At 38.8% G+C, this 24,275-nt stretch overlaps 2 protein-coding genes across 6 annotated transcripts; one reads left to right on the forward strand and one right to left on the reverse strand.

Moving 5' to 3' along the window:
- Positions 1-208: 208 nt before the first annotated feature.
- LOC111580813 (MICAL-like protein 1) lies at positions 209-22,017 on the reverse strand. 4 transcript variants are annotated; one of them, XM_023288718.3, is made up of 18 exons: positions 21,880-22,017; positions 15,846-15,957; positions 10,639-11,283; positions 9,020-9,068; positions 7,751-7,892; positions 7,270-7,349; positions 6,626-6,768; positions 5,237-5,610; positions 5,033-5,143; positions 4,828-4,873; positions 3,094-3,727; positions 2,689-2,811; positions 2,341-2,467; positions 2,127-2,217; positions 1,944-2,017; positions 894-1,008; positions 768-814; positions 209-649 (listed from the first exon to the last, which is right to left on the reverse strand). In XM_023288718.3, exons 3-18 carry the CDS (start codon positions 10,794-10,796, stop codon positions 525-527), a joined length of 2,439 nt encoding a protein of 812 aa, XP_023144486.2. In that variant the 5' UTR covers positions 10,797-11,283; positions 15,846-15,957; positions 21,880-22,017; the 3' UTR covers positions 209-524. The 4 variants fall into 4 exon arrangements, with proteins under 4 accessions (XP_023144486.2, XP_054860928.1, XP_023144484.2 ...); XM_055004953.1 differs by having other exon boundaries at positions 5,033-5,610; positions 10,639-11,172; XM_023288716.3 differs by having other exon boundaries at positions 5,033-5,610.
- Positions 13,487-24,099, forward strand: LOC111580814 (ADP-ribosylation factor-binding protein GGA1). Of its 2 annotated transcripts, none has more exons than XM_023288720.3 (17): positions 13,487-13,574; positions 15,312-15,396; positions 15,870-15,945; positions 16,038-16,136; positions 16,247-16,370; positions 16,463-16,563; positions 16,752-16,832; positions 17,412-17,549; positions 17,647-17,728; positions 18,049-18,162; positions 18,260-18,412; positions 19,461-19,534; positions 19,650-19,837; positions 20,329-20,558; positions 21,868-22,037; positions 22,156-22,266; positions 22,879-24,099. In XM_023288720.3, the coding sequence occupies exons 1-17, from the start codon at positions 13,532-13,534 to the stop codon at positions 22,987-22,989; spliced, it is 1,980 nt and encodes a 659-aa protein (XP_023144488.2). In that variant the 5' UTR covers positions 13,487-13,531; the 3' UTR covers positions 22,990-24,099. The 2 variants fall into 2 exon arrangements, with proteins under 2 accessions (XP_023144488.2, XP_023144489.2); XM_023288721.3 differs by having other exon boundaries at positions 18,263-18,412.
- Positions 24,100-24,275: the final 176 nt, after the last annotated feature.

The raw sequence follows: 24,275 nt of genomic DNA on the forward strand, positions 1-24,275 counted from the left end.
TCATTACAAATTTGGGTCACTCTTTGATTGAACTTCCAAGCTCTGCTCTCCAGTGTTGTGTACAGAAAAATAAAATATTGAAACTGATACTGGAAATAACATCAACACCAGTGAATACGGTGAGAAACATGTATGACTTTGCTCAGCTAAAACAAAAACCGGAAATACTTGATTGACTGTTCGGCTGAATTTAACAGATAATCAGCGATCCATCAACGTGATTTAATATTAATTCCTTTTTACAGTCAAGACATCGTATACTTCAACAAATACAAGCATGTAATACAATAAAAAAATACATAATCATCTATTACATAGCAAGTAGAGCCAGATAAAAAAAAGCCAGTAGAAAGAGAAAATGCACATCGATAATACTGAATATTTTCACTGAGAAAAGTTTTATTTAGTCAAAGCTACTGAGCTGTGCTTTAACATAAGCTTACTAAATATTTCATACTCTGATCATCTTCCATTTTTACATTCTTGTCATCTGAAAGCAGCTCATCTGCAGTAATGGCGGTTCTTCAGCTCTTTTTGTGCGGGGAGTCCTTGCTGCTCTCTGTTTTATGGTTCAGCATCTTAAATACTTTTGTGGGTTTGAACTTTCCTTTTGACTTCTTGAGCTCCTTAGGTCCTTCCTTCTGGGAGCCTGAGGAGAGACGACAGCTAACTGCAGGATGTTCTCATAAATAGAAGAATAAAACAATAACAGGATTTAAAAAGGTGATATTTAAGGGGGACTTTGTGAAATAAAGTGATTTTCTTACATTTATTCTTCTTCATGTCTTCCCAAAGCAGATCTTCTTCTCTTTCCCTAATCACAAAAACAAGGTGGATGTAGATAAATCTCTATGAATGTGAAAGCTAAACGTACTGTTTTTTTCCTTGTGTACCTCTGCCTGTCTTGATCCAAGCAGCTGATGATCTGGTTCCTCTGTTCGATGATGTCCACAAGTTCATTCATCAGCTGCTGCTCTCGACCTCGATCCTCCTGATTCCAGTCACACTCTGAAGGAGCAGATGGTACATTTATACATTTTTTTTTTAATTTAACCTTTATTTTGCCAGGTAAGAAGCTTGCTCTTCCATAAGTGGGTCAAAAATGACCCGTATAAGAACCAATGTGTTTTTATGCCATTTTTTTTGTCATTTTGGTTAAGAATAACAATTTGTATTATTGTTTGTATTAAATTTTTGTCCACACAAGAATGATTTCATGTTTGAAATAAGATTGCTTTTCATTTTATAACAGATTTTGAACATTTTGATAATTGAAAAAGAAGAATATCACATGGAACAGCAGTAGAAAAATGTCAACATCCATTTTGTTGATATTTTTCCACTCTTTTCCTCCAGTTGTTGCTACTCTTCATCCCTCCATCACCTCTTGTATGATATTATCAGTGATAAACAGATTGGGGTAGTAATACAAACATTACAATATCTTTAAAAGTATAAAAGGTAACTTAAAAGTTTAAATGGAATGATATCAAAAACATGTTTTTTGAGGAATAGCTGGAAAATCAATTGATAAAAACATTTTATTACTAAGATATTGCAAGAAAACAACCTCACCCGGTCATTTTTGGTTAAAAATTTGATAGATTTGATGCAGATGTATCATTAACATCTCTAACATATTACATTACTCTCCTTTATCACCTGTTTATGTCATTATGAGCCAGAAGAAACCTACTGGTCAAACAAAAATTCACTTTAAATCAAAATTTGACATGAATTTTAGACTTAACTGTATATAGGTTTTAAAACTAGAAATGATGGATCTATTAATTATATTGGTCTCTGGATTAAAGGTTACTGATCCTTGAATCATGAACAAGTTGGTCACAAATTCCCCACCTTATTGAGATGAATAATTGTTATTTTGTCAAATATGTGAGCTGACAAAAGTGAAACAGTGCTGCACAGAGGATTATACCAACCCGGTTTATTGAGGAGACATCGGAGCTCGTACTCCACATCTGCCTGTCTGTCCTCTAACTTTTGCTGCTTTGTCCTGGTAAAAAGAACAACACAAGAAAACATTTTTTCCCAAGACTTAGAAAACATTTTCAGGAACAAACAGCTATGGAAATCGAAGTCAAACGCTTGTGGCGTTTACTCACAGATAAACCAGTTCTGTATCTTGGCGTGTCAGAACATGCCGCTCATGGACGAGATAGAACCACTCTGTTAGCATGTGTTCCTCCTCTTTATCTGACATATAAATGACACAGATAAATCTATTAAACTGTTGGTATCAACACACCACACTCAACAACAGCGATTTGATTCCAGTAAATAATCCAGTCTAGAACTCGCAGGATCAGTGAGGTGTACCGTTCTTGCAGTCCCTCAGATTCCTCTCCAGTTCAACTCCTTTTTGCTCCAGGGCTTCCAGATGTCGATCCACTTCTCTCATCTGCACCTGGAGGTCTTCTGTAGAAACACACTGGTCTGTCTGCACCTGTCAACAAACATGGAGGACTAAAAGTCAAACTGGCTCCAACTACATCCAAAAATGTTATACATAATTCATCCAAAATGTTGGAGTATTTGTGAAGGTTGAGGATGATGACAAAATTGCAAGATTTTAGTTTACTGTTTAGCAATGTCTCACGTCAAATATGCATTTAGAACAACAAATAACAACGGGTCTTCTGAGTTTGTTCCACATTGTAAGTGTACTTTTCTCTTGATGAGTGGGAAACCGTGTCCGGGAGCAGGGCCCCGACTGGAGGACAGATCCTGAAAAGTCGTTGATTTGGTCAGAGCAGGTTTTCGATCAAAAGGGTTTTCTTTGCAGGCAAGCTAAAAATGGAAAGAAAGTAGAATAATATAATATAATATAATATAATATAATATAATATAATATAATATAATATAATATAATATAATATAATATAATATAATATAATATAATATAATATAATATAATATATAGGACTTTTATATTATATTATAATATAAAAGTCCTATATATCTCAGAGAATAAACTGTAATTCTAATTCTACAAAGTCAAATACTGTTGTCACAAATCAGTGACTGCAAATAAAATATATAAATAACTAAGCCCAAATCTCTGATCAATACCTTATTTTTCTCTGATGTGACGCCTTCATTTGCCTCTTTCAGCCCAGCAGGCACTGAGGGAGTCAGGTCAGATGGGATCGATGGCACAGAAAGACTTCTGGGTAAAACATGACTCTGTGTTGCTTCTGAGGATTTATCCAGCCTCGGTGCTGCTTTAGAGACAGCTGATGAACCAATCTGACAAACATCTCCACATGGTTCACTAGAAGCTTCCACTTTGTTAGTAACTCCACTCATTTCCTTTTCTGAATCACGTGCTGTATCTCCTCCACCATCTCTGAAGCCTGATTTCTTTGTTAGAATGGGTTTCTCAGGTGGTTTCATTTTATTCTCCTCAGATGAAATGTTAGGATTTTCCGCATCTGTGTTCCCACCGTTCTCTGAACAGACTACTGCCACAGTTTGGTCCCCAGATTCCTGCTGAGCAGCTTCTCTCTGGTTGTCTTCCTCTTCTTCTTCCTCTTCGAAGGGATTCAGAGGAGGCATTTTGGGTCTATTCCATGACACCCGCAGGTTAGAGACAGACTTGGATCGAGGAGCCGGTACAGGAGCTGGAGCTGGAGGTAGCTGAGTCCAGGGTCCAGGATGCACGATGGTCATCCACGGGTGGTTGGTTTGCACTTTAGGGCTGTTGCTACACGAAGTCCAGGAACATAAAAATGTACATAACAGAGACAGGTGATTACTCAGTTATACTAGTGAGTGTTTATCACTGTAACTCTGTGCTTTATTAGTATTTACAGTGTGGACTCTTTCCAGCAGCTGGTCAGTAATTTATCATCATGGCAGCACTTTATGAGGCTATTTTTATGTTGTGTTTGAGGATTTTTCTAACATTTAGATGGTGTTACTTGTTATATTTCAACTTTTTTGCACATTTTCTCTTTCTTTATTTCCAATATTATTTTGCACACATACAGTCAAGCTCAAACTTATTCATACCCCTAGTAAATTTTAACTTAAAGTTACTTTTAAATGTAAATAAAAGCTGAGACATTTTTTTTTCACAATAATGCCTCTTGTACATCATCTTATCTTTTGGGAGACATCTGTGTCATTTCCAATCAAAAAAAAACTTGCTGGTGGAATAAAAACTATAAGTCAAAATTTGCAAGGGTATGAATAATTTCGGGCTTGACTGTATATCCCACATTACCAACTTTCAAAACTCACCTTAAACAGTGGCTGAAAGTGAACCAGTCTTGCAGCCACTGACCCTTAACTTCTTTGTGTATTTTTTTAAATGTGCTTTTATTGTGACCTATTGTCCTTTTATTGTGATTTATTGTCCTGTGTTGCACTGTATGTTTCACTGTTATGTTTTCTTTGTGTACTTTTTGTAATGTGCTTTTATTGTGACGTATTGTCCTATGTTTCACTGTTACGTTGTTTTTTTTTACCTGCCTAGGGACTAATGTAAATTAGCATTGTTGTTATAATCTGGCGTATTTATGTCTATTGATGTCTAAACAGACGCTCACTAACGTGCACTGTCCATATCAAATAAGGAATTTTAAAAAATGTAATTACAAAAATAAAATAAAAATATGAAATATATATAAACTATTCTGGTTGCTTCAATTATTTAATGTAACAGATAAGTAGCCAGGCAGAGAGGTAAAATGTGCAGAATAAAGGAGGCCGTGACTGTGTAAAAGATTTAAGAGAAACCCAGGAGAGAGTTAAAGTTTGTGCTACATGCAAACTGAGAACAGACTGTTTCTGTGAACTTACATGTGAGACGAAGTAGGTGGAGATTTACTTGGGCTGGATGAACTGCCTGCACAGAAAACAAAGGAGGAAAGTAAAAAAAAAAAATCATATTTTCATCCCAAAAAACAAAGACAGACATGGAGTTACAGCTACAACACACACAGAGTACACATATACAGTGATCAGAGCTGAGCGTTTACAGAGAAACAGGATTGTGTTTGCTTACCTGCAGCTGGGGAGCTGATCATCGTCTGGGATGTTTTGATCCTGGGTGCAGGAACAGGAACGCCAGAGGAGTCTAACATCCGTCTGGGGGCTGGAACAGGACGACTTCCTTCTGTTGCACCAGAAGAAGAGAGCTCAGGGGTTTCTGTTGCGTTCTGCTCTACTTCCCTGTTTCCCACTGTAGATGCAGGTTGATTTTGCTCACCTCCCTTCACCATTTTGTCCTTAACACTGGGTTGAGGAAGACGAGGAGGTCCAACAGGAGATTCCCTGTTTTTAATCTCTCGGCTCCTCTCCTGCCGTTCCCTCTCATCTGCTTCTGTTGTTCTAGAAACCAGTCTGACCTGTGACTCTGGTTTTTTAGTGTAACGAGGGACGCTTGTGATAGCTAATCCCGCCAGAGAAAAAAAAACTTCCTGAAACTTGGATTCAGGCTGATTATCAGAAGATCCAGGTTGCTGACTGAGGTTGATGTAAGTGCTTTTACCATCTACTGTATGGTAAGTGCAGATCAAGGAGCCAGTATCACTTCCTCGTGTATAAGAGTCGGCTAAAAGAGTGCTGTGACACACTTTGCACCTGAAAGACAACAATCATTAACACAATCGGGTTTGTCATCTAAATGCACTACAAAATAGTCAAAAAAAACAACAAAAAAAAAGATAGATTAGATAAGCATGTATATTACATGGCTCAATATATAATTGAGGGACTTTTGAAGTCCATGGGATATATCTTGCATAGATTTTTATTAAAAGTTAAAAAAAAAAAAAAAAAAAAAGTTTTTATGTTCATTATGATCATATCTTTACAAATTCCGTAATTATTTATTGTGGAAACAATCATTTATTATTAAAAAATGACTGGATATCACTAAAATGTCAACTAAATAACCGTCCAAATTTAATAACAATCATCTTCTAATTAGGTATACAATAATAAAATGAGCTTGTTCAAAAAATATTTTGATTGTGTTCTTTTTATTAAGTTGAGATAATCATGACACATATTTCTTTTTTGGCAATATATCAAAATTTATATGGGAAATAACAAATTGTATCTGTGTCCAAGAAGTTACCCATTACAAAAACACCTCTCAAGGAAATGTGTTAATTCCAAATCACATTTTTAAAAAAAAGGGAAAAAAATCCAATCACATGACCTGCTCCACATGATGTCATTTCCTCCTGAAGAAAAGACTGGCAAGACTCCAAGGCTTTCTGAGTTATTTAATATAAAGTAGTGTGTGAGTCAAGTGTGGATTTATGGCATGTCAACAGGTTTACTACAGTATCTTTAAAAATAACATTCAATTTCAATTTTACTCAAATGTATATATATCATTGAGAAGAATCATTGTCTAAAAATGCCATGTGGTGTTTGGTTACAGGTGGTCATGTTGATTTTAGACCTGAAGACAGCAAAAATGTCAACTATGTTACAAAAAGTCCCGCAATTATATATTGACCCAAATATGATTACAGAAGTCATTTGATATGCATTTTTATGTTTGAACTGCAGCCCATCCAAACCAAATGCACACTAACTGGGTGTATCCACATAAATAGCAGCAGAAAAAACAAGTTGCTGTTACCTGAAACAACTGCGATGGTAAACCTTTCCATCTATTAAATGTCTCTGTATAAGGTGCACAGGCTTGAAACACAAACTACACACTTTTTGTGGCCTCGTGTTCGAAAAGTGATCTTCTCCACTGGTTTCCAGATCAGTCAGGTTCTGAAAAGTGAAGAGAAACCAGCCACTCGGATGATTCAAATCTCTCTCTGGTCATTGCTTTAAAACACATCTTCATGTACCAGAGTTATATATTTAGAAGCTGTTTTCATGAAAATAATCCCTTTCTTGCAAAAAGGAATGGCTTAAATGAAACTCTACACTCTTTCTCCCTCTAGAATGTGCAGATCTATGAAGTCTCTGCTCTTTTCTTCGCTCCCCCATGGTGCAACTCAAGCACATCAGCTCACTGATGAATACATACACTTCATACAAGTTCAAACCAGAAACCGATTCTGAACAAGAACATTACAAATGGACCGGATTGGACAGTCTGCTCTCAGTACATTGCAGTTTCAAGGTGGAAATATTTCATGTCTTCTAGCAAATAAAAAAACTCCATATGGAGATGTTAACGAGGTAAATAAAACCTTGATTTTGACCAGAGAGGATCTTTAACACATAGATGACTTGGTAAGACAAAACCAGGCTGTGATTCATTACCTTCAGGCGTTTCAGACCGTCAGAACTTCTACTCTTTGTGAGATTGTTTAAGACAGAGAGGTGTGGAGATCTGGCAGGACCTGCAAAGTCATGAGAGAACATTCAAATGGAGCACAGTTTGGCAAACGAGAATGTGAAGATAGAATTGTGCTTTGAGGAAGGAAGTGGGCTGTTTTAAGATTATATAGTTTGAAGAGTAACAGAGAACAGTTCAGCAAAAGTGCTACCAGCGATGGAGGTGATAAAGAAGTACAACTGCACAACAAATTCTCTAAGAGGTATGAATTTGTAGATATTGTAAAGAGTCTAAAACCCCACAAATATGATCCTACTGTAAAGACCTTCAACAGTCATGTATCTTGGTAAAGTGCGTTTCAGCAGGGAAATAAACCTCTGCTGGTTGTTTTGCTGCAAGTATCTACAAAATAAAGCAGACAATTTAGAACTATTAAACTGAAAAGATAGTTTATACTCAACACACCACAAGCCTTCTTGTTGAAGTAGTAGTAGTAGTGAGAAAGGTAGGTGATGACGCTTAAACAGTCAGGCACCTCGGTGGAAACCATGTCTTGTGGATCCAGCAGTGCAGGGATCCCCAGCTTCGTTTCTGCAACGTCAAATGCCTACAGACCCAAAAAGATGAGCAGAGAATGACAGCAAATTACTTTTGACGATGATTTATGCCGGTAATAAATATACACTGCCTGTCCAAAAAAAAAAGTCGCCCACTCTAATGTTTCATTGGACCCCCTTTAGCTCTGAGAACGACACGCATTCACTGTGGCATCATTTCAATAAGCTTCTGCATTTATTTCTGTCCAGAGCTGCATTAATTTTTCACCAAGATCTTATATTGATGATGGGAGAGTCAGACAAAGTCTTCTCCAGAACATTCCAAAGATTCTCAATGGGGCTGAGGTCTGGACTCTGTGGAGGACAATCCATCTCATGCTCCCTGATTCACTCATTCACAATGTGAGCCCCATGAATCCTGGCATCATCATCTTGGAACATGTCCATGACCATCAGGGAAGAAAAACTCCATTGATGGAAAGACGTGGTCATTCAGTATATTCAGGTAGTCAGCTGACCTCATTCTTTGGGAACATAACGTTGTTGAACCTGACCAACCCCAGATCATAACTCTAACCCCCACAGGCAAATTGAAGCCTTTTTTCTGATTAGTGGTTTTCTTAGAGCTACAGCTGTTTAGTCCCAATCCTTTGAGTTCCCTTTGCATTGCGCGAGTTGAAATGCTCTTACTGTCACTATTAAACATAGCTGTGAGTTCTACTGTTGATTTCCTACGATCATCTAAGAGTTTGTTTTGACCACATTTGTTCCTGGAAGATGAAGGTTCTCCACTATCCTTCAGGTTTTAATAATGCGTTGGACGGTGTTTAACCTGATTTTAGTGGTATCAGAAATCTCCTTAGTTGTTTTCTTTGCTTGATGCAGGCCAATAATTTGACCCTTCTGAGACAGATTAACATCCTTTCCATGACCACAGGATGTCTTCCAACATGGTTGTTTAAGAAATGAGAAGCTCCTCACTGCATCAGCAAGGGTTGAATAAGTTGTTGCAGCTGAAACATATTCATCACTGCAGTAATTATCCAATGGAAGGCTCTGAACTATTTGCTTAGCTAAATCCAAGTGGCAACTTTTTTTTGAACAGGAAATGTATGTTGAACACAGAGCTGTCAGAGAAATGCTTTTTGGTGTGCAAACACAGATGGAAATGACTCACCAGTTTGTTATTATGATAAGCATTATCTTTGGAGAGGGAGCTGAAATCTCTGGAGCAAGAGGAAGAAAATGGAGAGATCGATTAGCTGATGATGATGAGACACAAACAAAAAAAAAAAAAAAAAAACAGCAGCCACAGTGTACTACAGCTGTGAGTGGTGAATGTGCAATATCACTGAAATGTGAAATGATTCTAAATTGTATCACATTACAGTGACTGGATTACTTTAAGTTGAACAGCAGGACATCTGTTCAAATGTCTAACGAAAAATACAGGCCTCACAGTAGAAACTCAGAAACAGAAGTCAGTATTACTAAGACTCAAATCTTTAATTTCAGATGTTGTACACTACCGTTCAAAAGTTTGGGGTCACCCAGGTAATTTCATGCTTTCCATAAAAACGCAGACATTTGTTCATGTGCTAACACAATTGCACAAGGATTTTCTCATCATCAATGAGCCTTTCAACACCATTAGCTAACACAATGTAGCATTAGAACACAGGAGTGATGGTTGCTGGAAATGTTCCTCTGTAGCCCTATGGAGATTTTCCATTAAAAATCAGCTGTTTCCAGCTAGAATAGTCATTCACCACATTAACAATGTCTAGACTGGATTTCTGATTCATTTAATGATATATTTATGGAAAAAAGTGCTTTTCTTTCAAAAATAAGGACATTTCTATATGACCCCAAACTTTTGAATGGTAGTCCACCTTTATTGTTAATGACAGCCTCAATCCTCCTCGGCATGTCGGACATTAGGGTTGCACAAAATTTTGAAAAGATTTTCTCTTTAGTGATGACTTTTTTTCAGCTGCTTTTTCGCTGGAGGGATTTTGTTTCTCTATTTTTCTCTTTTTAAACCCCCAAAATTGCTTAATTTGATTAGAGTCACGAGACATGGCATAGTTTGTTCTTCTTTAGAAACTCTTGTGGTTTGGGCAGTGTGCTTCAGCTTCTTATCAAGCTGGAACATTTCTCTTTTGTCAAGCTTCTGCAGACTGAAAGTCATCTAGTCAATCAGTATTTTGGTATATCTACAGGCATTCATGGTGCCATCTATAAATGTCATCTAACCAACACATGTTGCACCCTATGATTATACTTCCACCTCTTTGCTTCACTGTCAGGACTATGCATTCACTGTAATAGTCCTGTTGAGGTTCACACCAGTGATATTACACAAAGCTGAACTCACTTCTGTTGTCTACTGTAAATGGTGACAAATCAGACACTGACAGACTCAAACCATTATACTAGCGGGCGATCAGAGATTAAGAGATGATTCTCAGTCAGCTGTCAGTTGTAGATAAAAGGTAAAAACAAACCATCTGATCCCATTAAACTGGACAAGAAAAGGTTAAGAAGAGAGACTGGGACAGCTTAAGCAAAGGATTAGACCTAGACACTGTCCAGGTGCCTCAGTGCTCCAGATTAGACTGCACGTTAGTCAGTCTGGAGAAGTCTGTCAAGAGAACAGTTGAATCTCAGGCCAGGATTCCAGCAGCTGATAAGGACAGAAACTAATGTTTACAGTGTTCAGAAAATTCCACAGATAAAAGACAGAGAAGCCAAGAAAACAGTGCAGAGTCCACACAGCGATATGAAACTACTCACATCAAGTCAGGGCGGTGTTTGTGGATGATGGCACAGAAAGCAAGTCCATCTCTGAATGAGGCTGACATGTTCTTGATGTCCACACTGGGGTAGTTGGCGCACATGACGCGGCACCAGTCCTGTAAGACCCTCTGTGATGCCATTCCACACTTTGACATGCGGACCGGGTCAGCATGGCACCATATGAGCTCGATATGAAGTTCAGCTGGCACGTCTGAGTCTGATCCAGGAAGCCAGCATCTGCGAAAACCACAGCAACTATTTCTGCGCACAAACCTGCGGCCAAACGAAGCGGCAGGCAGGAAGGAACTTGCGCTTTCTTCTTTTATGCTGCTTTGTCAACGAAAAAACGGAGGTGCCAGCGCACGGAGGGCCAGTCTGCATCGCTTTGCGCCACAAACAGTTTCAGCGGCTCCTCTCACTCCTCCATGTCGCTGCTTCCATCATAAACCATCATCCAGCTCCTCACAATAAACTGTCCTCCTGATACCCGCAGCGCTGCAAACACTCCGGCTCCTTCTGACAGAACAGGTCCTGGTTTAAAGCAAATCCCGTTACTCGCTCCATACTTCTCCTTGTTGTGCTCAACAATCAGTGAAGCGCACAATAGCTGTCGCTGGAGGGCGCTGCAGAGCTGCGGCTCCTCTATAATTAGGAAGGGGAGGTTTCTGGTTACAGGTTTATTTCCCGGCTGCAGCCTTGGCAGACGTCTTCTAGTCGCTATATGGCAGTAAAATACTTCACTTAAATTAAACTAGCTGCATTGAAACAGGAAATTTCCCCAGATTTTGCCATTTTTCATCAGTGCGCACAAGGTTAAAGAGCCAATATATCCCCTCTTATCTCTTTATGGTGGTGCAGACAAGGAAAAATACGACTTACTAACGAAATGACAATATTCTGGCAGTTGGTTAATATTTGTGCAATGCTTCTGTCCTGTCTGACCAGAGTAGCTGTAGTCTCAAATGTAAATTAAATAGAAAATGCCCAATTATGATGCATTTTCCCATTGAGTTTTGCACATTTCCTTTGATTATGTTGAATGTAATCTTTTAAAATGCAATTTTTGTGACACTTTTTTTTAAATTCACAAGTTTTGTTAATAATCCGTAAAGTAAGCAATTGTTTAGCAATATTTCTGGTCAACCAGGTTAAAATAAAACTAACCTTTACAGTATTGAAAACAATAAAACGAAGAGACGAGGTGCAACGTGTTTATAGATGAAGCTCAAGTAAATTAACTTTAATTGTGTTACAAAATTCTTTAAAAAAAGATCTATATTGGTAAATATATGTGAGCCAGCGCTGTTGCTTTAATTTTGAAGACGCTCAACTTCCGGTAGGCGTCTGTATTCTGACTTAACGAAGCTCTGAGATCATAGAAATTGTTTACTAGAATTGTTATTTCCATCCACGTGTACACTTTATAATTACATTCGTGGCTAAAATGTCATATGTCCTATGTCAATGTCATTTTAATATGTTTTCATGCACATTATTGTTTATTTGTCATGTAAAACTCACAAAAATAATTATAACCAAAATTGTACCATCCGTGGGAAAGATGACACTTTTATTTTTGTCATCGTCATTTTTTGTACACCAGGGAGTGCTCTTAATTTCACTTATCATATGCGTATTTAAAATGTTTAAGGCATGTATATGACATATTGTAAATATCTTAATCTTCATGCAGTCTAAATATATTTTGTCAGTTTCATTTATTTATTTATATTTTTACTGTTTGGGCAACACACCAAACTCATGGCATCATCTAAACCCATATAAAGAGGAGAATTTCAAATTTTGTCTAAAGATAAGTTAAATTAAAGTGCAGCAAGAGGTTATGAAACATGCAAAAATATACAATCCAGACACAAAAATCAAGAATTTTAAAGATGTATGTTGTGTGTTTGTGACAGTTTAAAAAAATAAACTTGTTAATTTTCAAAGTGATCTTATATTTTTCGCCTTTTCTACAGTAATATAAGGCAACAGTCCAAACAGGAGGTTAGAACACTGAAGCAGTGCATAATACAAGAACAGTACATATAAGTTAAAACGTGGGATTCTTTATTCTTGTGCCACTCAAATAATAATGCATCAAAATAAATGTTGCTAATAATTGAGATATCCCAGATTGCGATCATGATTAATAAATCTTATCAGCAATTAAAGAAAATTTGTACATTTTTATTGTTTTTCATTAAACAAACAACAATGGCATTGCTTAAAAAAGTGGCATATAAAGGGTTATAATCCTCAATATTAATGAATAATTGGTAGGATTATCAGGATTGACGGTGATCAACCTCTTAACACCCTTTGGTCTTAAGAGGTTGATCTTTGGTCTTGGTCAGGCTTGCACTTTAGATTTCTTCTCGTTATCTGGGATAAGGAGTAACCAATAAACATAACTGAATAAAATCTATTATGTGATTATGTTTATTATATTTCTTTGTATTTATATTGTATGCATATTATATTTATATTGTTATCATTATTTTTATTATTCTAATTTTATTATTAATGTTATTATTTTTATTATTATCATTATTATGAACAATACGCTCTTTTTGGGGGGAAAAATTATGTCCACGTATATGGACACCAGATCCTAGGAGATTAAAGAATCTTAATTATATTATTTAATGTTTCATCGCAGTAATTTGACAACGAAATTTTTTACCTCCGTTTAATTATTATTATTATTATTATTATTATTATTATTATTATTATGTTTAAACTGACCCCTTAGAGTTGAAAAGCAGGTGTGTTTTCTATTTGTAAATGTCAACGTTATTTCTAAGTTCTCTAGTTCTGCGGCTCTTCCGCCTCTCTACGTGTCCGTGCTACTCTCGCGAGACTGAAGCTCCACATAAATCTCGCAGTGATGGCTGCGCCGCCCGATGCGGAGAGTTTGGAGTCTCGTATCAGTGAGTGTTTTAAACTTATTTCACCGAGTTATTGCTGTCTGGAGACCCGGGTACTGACAGATTATCTCGTGGAAGCTGTTGTAGACGGGCTGACAGCTGCACACGGCTGCCCGTGTCCCGTTAGAGGGGACCCCGCCGTCACATCCAGGATGCTAACCGATAGCTCCGGAGCTGTGGCTGCCAGCTGTCAACACACAACCGAGCGGAGCTTTAGCGTCACGGCTCGGTAGCTCAGCCTGGCTGTGGCGACAACATCACGGGGGCAACATTTTTTAGTCACATAGGTTAGATTCTGATTTTGGAAAACCGGTGACCTCGTAAGAAAGATCGAGACTGTGACACAGTTAGCTAGCTAACGTTACAGTGTCTTAGCACCTGCCCTGTGTATTTGCCTGCTCAGTGACATGCTGGTTTATGTGGCACACTGCTAATAAATGTTGAATTATGAAGTCACTCAGCAAGCCTGGAGGCCTTCCTGAGCTTTCTGGCTTGCTTCGCTCATGCATGTTTATTTATGACTCACCATCCTTATTTATAGTAGCTATCATGTGTCTGAATATTGATGCTGCCATTAAATATTCTGTGTAAAGACACTCAGTAGGGGGTTTATCAGCAACTTGTAGCTAATATTAGACAACACAGAAGTGAATACACCCCAGTGCAATATCACTTAGATGTCAGATGATTCTAAATTGAGATAAGATGCCTTTATTGTCAGTGTACATGAAAATACAACAAAATTCTGTTGGCGAGCTCTTATAGTAGTAGCATGAGTTGTAGTGGTCACCGGAAGTATGTAAATAAAATCAAATGAATATGTAAGGATGCAGTGAACAGTAAGGTGCATTTATAAAGTGTCCATTGACAGTAAGGTGCATTTATGAGCAATTATTTCAAGTTTTTAGTGTGTTATTATGAATTCAGACTGTGTGTCACCTTGTTATAACTGCATTACTTGTAAGCTGAACAGTAGGAATTTTCTCTTATGTAAAATGAAAAATTAACAGTTTATATTTGGTATATTCCAATACAGATTTCTTAGTAGGAACTCAAGGCAACAAGTTAGCACGCTCTTCATTACAGAGATCTAAATGTTGTGTTTGTCTTGCTTTATTCTTGATGACAGTCTAAATCCTCCTAGGAATGGAGGATAGCAGTGTTTCACATATTTTTAAAGACATTTTCTGTCATTCTTCAGATATTTTCTTCAGCTGCTTATTTTTGAAGGGGTTGTGTTACTCAACCTGTCTCTTCAAAATATTCCAGAAATGTTCTATTTGTTAAAGTCAGGTGAGACACCTGGGACGTATTCACTCAAAGACTCTGTGACTTAATTGCAATTTTTGTTGAAACTGTTGTAGCCAGGTGTTAATTAAGCTTTATAGGTCATTTTTTTAAAACTGTGGTTAGTGGTTCTGTTTAAATGTGTTCATTTATATTGCATTGTCGTAATATTTTGTTAATTTAATTACAAAAACAGTGCATTCATTTTAGGTAGGAGTGCTGAATAAAGTTGCAACCGAGTGTAGAAACTACTGAACAGGTTGGAATGACTGCTGTTTATTTGAACCAAATGAAAATGACAAGTCAAAATTAAACATTTAGTTCCACATTACTGCACCTAAACTCAATGCTTATGTATTCACAGATCAAAACAACAAGTTGTTGTAATGCAGTGAAGTTGAAATAACAGCTGTTTACCTCTGTTGTGTCATCTTCCATTTTCTAACATTTCAGACAGAGCCACAAATCCACTGAACAGAGACACAGACTGGAGTAGTATCCATGCTTTCTGTGACCAGCTCAACAATGATTTGGAGGGGTAAGAGCAGGCCCCAGGGCCTGGACATTGTTTGTGCATCATTCTGTAATTATGGTCTGGCTTTTTGCTAATTCACGTTTATTAACGCCAGAGATCCTGGCTGCTGAAATAAATATTTTTTTCTGCCAAAGAATGACTGTTTTTCCTGTTGAATCTAAACTGATCATCATCGCTAACCATGATAGAAAATTAAAACATGTATTTAGTATTTACTCTGTCCATGTTCCAGCTAAAAACAATCATGATATATTTGACTGGTAAATACAAATCATTCTCAACTGTTTTGAGAAATGCTTTTGGGGATAATGTGACTGCTAGTAGTGTTGATTTAAAGTGAAACAGAAAAAATGATCAAAACTCACATACTATGTTACTGGTGTTTAAAGTCAAACAAATATTATTATTTTGATTGTTCTTGCCGTATTCCCGTACTTTATTTTGTGACTTACTTTCACGTGTTGGTTGTGTTGCAGACCTCAGCTGGCCACCAGGCTCCTGGCCCACAAGATCCAGTCTCCACAAGAGTGGGAGGCCATGCAGGCCTTACTGGTGAGTTCAGATCTGAAATAGAACAAACACTGGCCTTAACAGAATTTTTAGATCACACTGATTTTTATATTTTTGCCCTGTCCTATCAAAAGGTCCTGGAGACGTGTATGAAAAACTGTGGGAAAAGGTTTCACAGTGAAGTGGGCAAATTCCGTTTTCTCAATGAGCTCATCAAAGTGGTTTCTCCAAAGGTAAGACTTCTCAGAGTGTCTCGATGTGTGATTATTATTAAAATGTTTTATTCCATCGTGTATTTGTTGCATGTGAATCACTTGGGTATTGTCTTCACTTTCCCACTCAGTACTTGGGCTCACGGTCGCCCGAACCAGTAAAAAAGAAGGTTTTGGAGTTGATCTACAGCTGGACTTTGGGTTTACCTGAAGAGGCCAAGATCTCAGATGCATATCAGATGCTGAAGAAACAAGGTAAGAGGCGTTGTGCCATCTGATGATGTGGCCCGTGGTGTAGCTAAAAACTAACGTTTTGTTCTTGTTCCTGTTCTGTGCTTGTAAATCAGGTATTATTAAACAAGACCCAGAGCTGCCCCCCGACAAACTACTGAGCCTTCCTACACCCAGACCCAAGAATGCCATTTTTGAGGACGAGGAGAAATCAAAAGTAAAAACTTGTCCAACAAAATGTGATATTCAGTAATACGAAACTAAGATATAGTAACTTTCCTTTTTGAATCAGATCCTTATCCGCTGTGCACACTATTGTTTTGGCCATTAGTGTGTTTCTCCCGCCTGTGGGAGTTATGAAGCCTATTCACTCGTTTTTCACCTCATGGCTGTCTGCTTTGTCAGATGCTGTCTCGCCTGTTGAATAGCTCGCACCCTGAGGACCTAAAAGCCGCCAACAAACTCATCAAAGAGATGGTCCAAGAGGTAACCATTTCTTCTCCTTTCTACTCCTTTTCAAAGTTAAAAAGTCAAAGTCAACCTTGTTTTCAGTTCAGCCACATGTACAGGACGTAGACGGGCTTGAAATGCCGTTTCTCTCAGACCCCGGTGCAAACACGCAAGGCACAGTAGAAAAACAGAAAAAGACACTAAGAACCAAGTAGTGTAATGCAATGAATAGTGCAATAGTGTTGTAAAATACTCCCTGGCTGGTGTGCAAGTAGATAGATATTTACAGATGTAAAAATCCATACGCGCTAATTAGTTTTGTTAGCCACATTCAGTGTTATAGATTCTTACTGCTGAAGATACAGTTCTTTATGTGATTTTTAAGAAAAGAAATAAAACCCTGCACCCATTTCCTCATATTGAGTGAGGAAATTGGTTGGATGTCTGATCAGTTTTTGTGTGTCACTGCCAGAGTGATTCAGATTCAGAGTGGCCTCTTCCTGAACTTCTTGTTTTTGCATTCATGCCTCTGGCTATCTTTCTGTGTTTCTGTTGTGGTTGTAACCGGGCATGCAGCTTGCGATGTTTCTGTCTTGAATGTCTTGTCGGTTGTAGGATCAGAAGCGAGCAGAGAAGGTGTCGAAACGGGTGAACGCCATCCAGGAGGTGAAGGAGAGCGTCTCTCTGCTGACTCAGCTGCTGCAGGACTATGACAGCAGCACCACCAGTCAGAGCAACACTGAACTGATACAGGTGGGGCAAAAGGAGTCAGTTCAGTTCTGTGTACACAACTGTATCCTGAGGTGTAAATCGGACACCTGATCGCAGGCGTTTACTGCTCTGTTGTCAGGACCTGTACCAGCGCTGTGAGAAAATGAGGCCGACACTGTTCAGACTGGCAAGTGATACAGAGGACAATGATGAAGCTCTGGGTGAGCATTTTTTCTGATCATCTTCATTATGTTGCCATGCTGGCGTAATTTGAACACAGATGTTATTAAACGTGATAAATCAAGAATGATTCTCCTGCAGATCGGCAATCAAACCAGCTCTCAATGACTGAGGACAAAAATGCAGATTGTTTTTGACTTATTCCTTTTTAAATAAGCCGATAAAACGGTCCGTACAAGCAGTAGTGTAGAGCATTTGATGGTGTTTAGCACTCCGGTCCACCAGCTTATAAGCAGTCTTTGACCAGATAATCCATTCTTAAGGATGTCAGTAATCAGAATTGTCTCGTGTCTTTCCCCAGCGGAGATCCTGCAGGCCAACGACAGCCTGACTCACGTCATCAACCTGTACAAGCAGCAGGTGAAGGGGGAGATCGTGAACGGAAACAGCACCTTAAACGCACAGAAACAAACCGGTGGGTGAAGCACAGAAACACGTAGATCGATTTAGCAGATTGGCTTCAGACTGAAACGTCTCCAGAATTGGTTAAGTCTTGAATGTGTTTCTGCCAGGAGGAGGGACGGCACTGCTGGATCTTTCAGGTTTGGACACTTCACCTCAGTCACCTCCCTCCTTCCCAGAGTTTCCCACTCCGACAGACAGCCTTAACGCCCCCTCACAGGAGATGGGGATCAGTCTCCTTGACGACGAGCTCATGTCACTTGGTAACAGAATGTCAAACGCTTTATTTTTTATCAGTTAGTTAAATTAAAGGTCTGCTGTTAGGAATTTAAGGGGTTTATCGTTCGTTTTTATGTTTCATCAGTATATAATCGCCTGAAACAAAACGTTTGTGTTTTTGTTCGCTTACAATTCGCCTTTTATATCTGTGGAGTCTGTCATGTTGCACCACAGTCTATCTACAGTAGCCCAGAATGGACAAACTAAACACTGGCTCTAGAGCAGGGGTGTCAAACATGCGGCCCACGGGTCGCCAAAACTGTAACTTTTTTGTCTCGTTTTTTGTTTTGTTTCATGTCGTTTGTTGCATTTTTTGTCATTTTGTGTTTCATTTTTGTAATATTTTGTGTTGTTTTTTGTCTTTTGTCATTTTGATCATAAAGTAAAATACTATATCATTCACTTCAGATACCTGTGACTAAATGTTTTGTTCCTTTGTAGACACTCTGTGATCTGTCAGTTGTAATGTGTAAATGATGAACTGAGGCATAATGTTGCTGAAGAAATTTCTTAAGAAATTTCATGTTCATCATGATGTTCTGTAAAAAGATAATTCCTTAAATGTGAACATTTTCAGAATGTACGTTTTTGCACCAAAACAAAGGGAAAAAATGGGAATTGTGGTTATTTATCGGTTATTATACTGTGATTTTCCTGGTCACTTGAGCTCAAATTAGGCTGAATGTGGCCCCTGAACTAGAATGAGTTTGACACCCCTGATCTAGAGCCTTTGTGTTTTTTTGCAACCACCTACACAATTGGAAAGAGAGGATGAGAAGAGAGGTTTTCAGTTAGATGCAGTCTGCAGCCTCATCACTAGATGCCACTAAATTCTACACACAAGCGTGTTTAAAGTTACTTAACTTGACAAAGAGTTGCTACAGATGAATATTAGAAAAATCACATGGTTAGTTGATTGCTGGATAGTCGTTTTAATTGTAGAAAATGTTTCCAGGAGTTGAATCACACAGTCCAAATTTGAAGCAATCAAAAGGAAAACTTGAAAATAACTAGCCGTTGCTCATCACGCAGGTTTAAGTGAAGGAACACACGCCTCCAACCCTCCCTCGCAGCCTGAAGACTCCACAGCGTGGGATTCCTTCCAGGTGAGTCAATTTATTATTACAACTCTGAAGGTCCGACTAACTTTTTCCAAACGCGCATCCTCTTTGAAACTTATCAAGATATGTCTATCACCGTCTAACGTTCTGCACCCTCCAGTCCTCTGACAGCATAGATGCAGACATCCCAGCAGCACCCAGTCTCCTCCTGAGCCCCGACCTGCCTCCCCACCCTCAGCCCCTCTCGTCTGGATCCACCCCCGGGAACTCTGCCTTGGACGAGCTGGACCTGCTGGGAAAGACGTTGCTGCAGCAGTCCCTACCTCCAGAGGGCCTTCAGGTCAAATGGTATTTAACAGAACGGAAGCACAGTCACGTCACTGCTGAATATAGAGAAAAAAGCATCAAGATTGGACTAATAGCCTGAGATCTAGTGTCTGCTGGGTGTGCTTTGGAATACATGTGATTAAAGTAGGTTTAGTATGATATCAGTCACTGCAGGTAAAGGATTTGTGTCTTTTAAACATTAGACATTTCTACAGCACATTTACTCCTCCCATTGTCATTCTAGCTTGTGTTTTTGCCAAAAAAAAAAAAAAGCTGATTTGAGCATTTTCTTCAATTGTTTGTGGAGGAATTGAATCAACGACCAATACAGGACTGTATGAAAATGATTTTTCCAAACTATTTTAAGTTTTTAACATATTTTAACCACTTAAAAAGGCAGATTATTTTCAGTTTGTACTGTAAAGGTCCAACAGAGCATCAAGTTACAAAAACAAAAACAACAGAACAATCCACAAGAACACAAAGATAAGTTTCCAATTTTCTGCTTTCAGGGACAAGCAGCAGTCTAAACCAACTCTGAGAGATCTCCAGAGCAAGTCCGGCGGTAACATTACCCCGAACCCCATTCCAGCTTTTGCCCCCGAACATCCTGCACCTCTCCCCAACTGTCAGCCCAGCCCTGGAGCCACACTGCTGGACGTGTCTCCTGCTCCCACTGAGTCTCCTCCTGCAGAAGTGACCCTCACTGATGTTTTTGTACCGATAGAATCCATTCAGCCCAGTAAGTAAAGAGAGATCACTTCATCTTATGTCTAGCCCACCTGGAAGTGCAGATGTTTATCAGAATTACAGAAGGAAACAAACAAGCAAAGATGCATTTAGACAGTCGTGCAGCACTGACTTTTCTACACCCAGTGTTATATATTGTTAAAACTAATGATTCTGTTCATTGTTGATTAATGTGTGGATCTTTTTCTCAATTTATCGATTAGTTGTTTGGTCTGTAAAATGGTGAAAACAATACAAATGTCCACAAACCAAAGATATTCAGTTTACTGTCATAGAGGAGCAAAGAAACCAGAAAGTATTCATATACAGTGGTCCCTCGCCGTATCACGGTTCACTTTTCACGGTTTCACTTTATCGCGGGATTTTGCAGTTTATAGGTAATTTTACATATTTATTATTGTGGCGAGCTGCGTTGAATTGTGGCGCTGGAAAAAGGATATCTGCCTTTTATGCACTCTGCACCTGGCAGATGCTTTTATTTTGACACACACGGAGCGTGATATCATATAAAATGTGGCAGGAAGTCATCAAACACACTTCACAGTCCTGACAACGTAACACTTAACCAAACTAACTAGGCTGACTAAGCCACAAAACACAATAAAACACAAACACTAATAACACTGGAACACTAGCATAAACCACAATAGTGACATTTAAACCCCCAACACCCTGAACTCCCATGGTGCATTGCAGCACAGCAGTTCAGTCACAGCGCCTGAGTCTGCGATTGCTACATTATTGTAATTATTTTGCGGTAAAATATGCATTTTCTAGCCTAAAAAAACGAAAGCAATATAAAAAAAACATGAAAAAGTAATAATTTAAACATATTACAAGAATATTTAATCTAAATAAAATGCATAGCATACAGCGCTGGGCTCTGATTGGCTCAGCGACTGTAGCATCAGTCTCAGCATTCAGCATCTGGCCTTGTCCATTTCATGTAGACGTCTGATCGCTGCCCATAGTGTTGCTCTGCAGTGTTCTGCAGTGTGTAGGGGGGATTTATAAAGCCTTAAAATATATATAATTAATAAAATGTGGTCACTACTTTGCAGATCGTCTGGAACGTAGCCTCCGCGATAGACGAGGGACCACTGTATAAGAAACTGCAACCTGAAAAGTGATACTGATTATTAGAATATCAAAATAGTTATTGATTATTTTAATAGTGGACGATAAATGTAATTACTGTTGCAGGTTTAGTATTGTAGCTAATAATTAAGTTTGTGTGTATCGAGTGTGGTAGCTATGCGATGAGACAGATTTATCCGTCTGTCTGTCTGTTCCTTCTCCAGGTAGTTTGTTACCTGTGACCGTGTTTGACGGACACAGTCTGCGGGTTCTCTTCCACTTCGCTCGGGACTCGCCTCCGTGTCGACCCGATGTGCTGGTGGTGATCATCTCCATGCTGTCCTCGGCCCCCGTCCCCGTCACCAACATAAACTTCCAGACTACTGCTCCAAAGGTCGGCATCCAGACAGTTAGAAGCCTCTGTGCTCCAGCAGGTGGAGTAAATCAGGTATACTGCAGCTGATTTACTGCCTCGGTAAAGAAAGATTGTTGTTTTCATTTCTCATCTGCAGTCTATGGCCGTGAAGCTGCAGCCGCCATCAGGGACAGAGCTGCCAGCTTTCAACCCCATCCTTCCTCCTGCTGCTGTCACACAGATCCTGCTGCTAGCAAACCCAGACAAGGTAGGTCAACATTTATTAGTATCCAGAGCAAGGGGTTTCAAACTCATTCTAGTCCAGGGGCCACATTCAGACCAATTTGATCTCCAGTGGACCGGACCAGTAAAATCACAGCATAATAACCTATAAATAAACACAACTCCAAATCTTTCCTTTGTTTTAGTGCAAAAAAGCACATTCTGAAAATGTTATATATATATATATTGTATTATATATATAATTTTTTTGCTAAATTTTTTTTTTTTTTTCAGACAAGGAAACGGTATTTTTGGTGCCTGTAAATGAAGACAACAGGAGGGTTAAATGAAAGATTTTCTTGAACAGTCTAGTGGGGATGTGGTCTAAGTGGACCAAACTACCATTTTCAAAGAACAGGATGTTGAGATGTCCAGCATAAACACGATTTTGAGCTTCCATATCAAAATCACAAACAGTATATTTTACCCCTTAAATGGCACAATTTGCTTTGAATATGATTGTAGTTGAAATTGATGAAGACTTTCCAATGAATTACAGCGAAGTTTTGGTCTCTGGTCGATTCGTATGTTTGATTACTAACTAGAAGTCTAACAATTCCTCTGTCCTCCTCTCCTGTCCATTGTCTGTGTTCCTCAGGAGAAAGTCCAGCTGCAGTACACATTAACCTTCACCATGGGAGACCAGGAGCACAGCGAGAGCGGCGGTCTAGAACAGTTTCCTCCTCCAGAGAAGTGGGGGAACCTATAGCATTTAAACACAAGCACCACCCGACAGACTCTCTGCCTCCTTTCTACCAAGTCTTGAGCTCAACACTCTGCATAAACCCGTTTTCCTTTGCAATCACGTTTCTCGGTGTTTTCCTTGGATGACACTCATGCTCAGTCAGTGTAATGTGTGTCTGCTTTGCTCTAAACGAGTCATGTGTCTAGTTGTTGTCTGCTGTATGTGGCTGCATTCAAACAAACCTGCGACCGCTTCCCCCAAAAGTCATTGCAGTTTTGTCATCTAATTTAAACAGGCAGTGCTACTAAGGATGAAAACAACGACAAATGTGTGCATATTTGCTCATTCGGTGTGCTTACATTTTTTTTCCCCCCACTTAGGGCAGTCGGTTCATATCAGTTATTAGTTGTTTACCGTCACCTCAGCATGCTCTGTGAACATGGGACAAAACGCTTGCAAAATCCAGCAGAACATAGACAGTTAATCTTAGTTTGCAAAACGAGGCTGTACTTAATCAACTTTTTGTGGTTTATTTTGAGTGAGTGTACCTTTTCGATTGCACAGAGAATGATTGTTTTCATAGCACTGTTTTCCCGTCTCCCTCCCATCTTGTGTAAAGAGTAACATCTACTGTAACATCAGAGCTGTGTATTTTCCGCCATACGTGCCTATTTTGCAGTTCCAACATTATTTAAAGTTTAGCGCTTTTGAGTTGATTGTTTTCTCATCTGTTACATGTAAGTCCAGGATAACATCTTAACGTTCACACCATGTTTAACGCAGTATAAGTTATATTTTAACAAAATTCTTTAGCTTGAGATTTAAGTTGCCATGTAACATTTATTGGATAAATCAAAAACTTGACTATATGCAAACTGAGCTGCACTCGTGCTCTGAGCACAGCGTCTGTCTAGAACATGTTCGACTTGTTTCTACAACCTGCGATGCATGAACACTTCCTCCTCCACAGGCTCTCGATCACATTCCACTGCACTAATTTCCAGTACGACTGCTTTGTAAATGCCGGTGATGGCAGTTCTGTTATGTACATTTGACTTGTGCAGTGTGCAAGAGCATAACACTGGTGAAATATTCCAAATGGGTAATAAACTTTTTTTTTCTTGGTGATCTAAAGGAATGTTAACCCTCCTGTTGTCTTCATTAACGGGCAGCAAAAAATATTGTTTCCTCGTCATCCAAAAATTCAGCAAAAAAATTTGCCAGATTCCTGAAAATTTGCAAAACCTTCAGGAAGAAAATTCCAATAATTCCTTAAAAGTTTTGTTTAAAAAAATCCCCCAAATTTGGCA

This window comes from Amphiprion ocellaris, chromosome 19 (genome assembly GCF_022539595.1).
Source record: "Amphiprion ocellaris isolate individual 3 ecotype Okinawa chromosome 19, ASM2253959v1, whole genome shotgun sequence".
Lineage (NCBI taxonomy): Eukaryota > Metazoa > Chordata > Actinopteri > Pomacentridae > Amphiprion > Amphiprion ocellaris.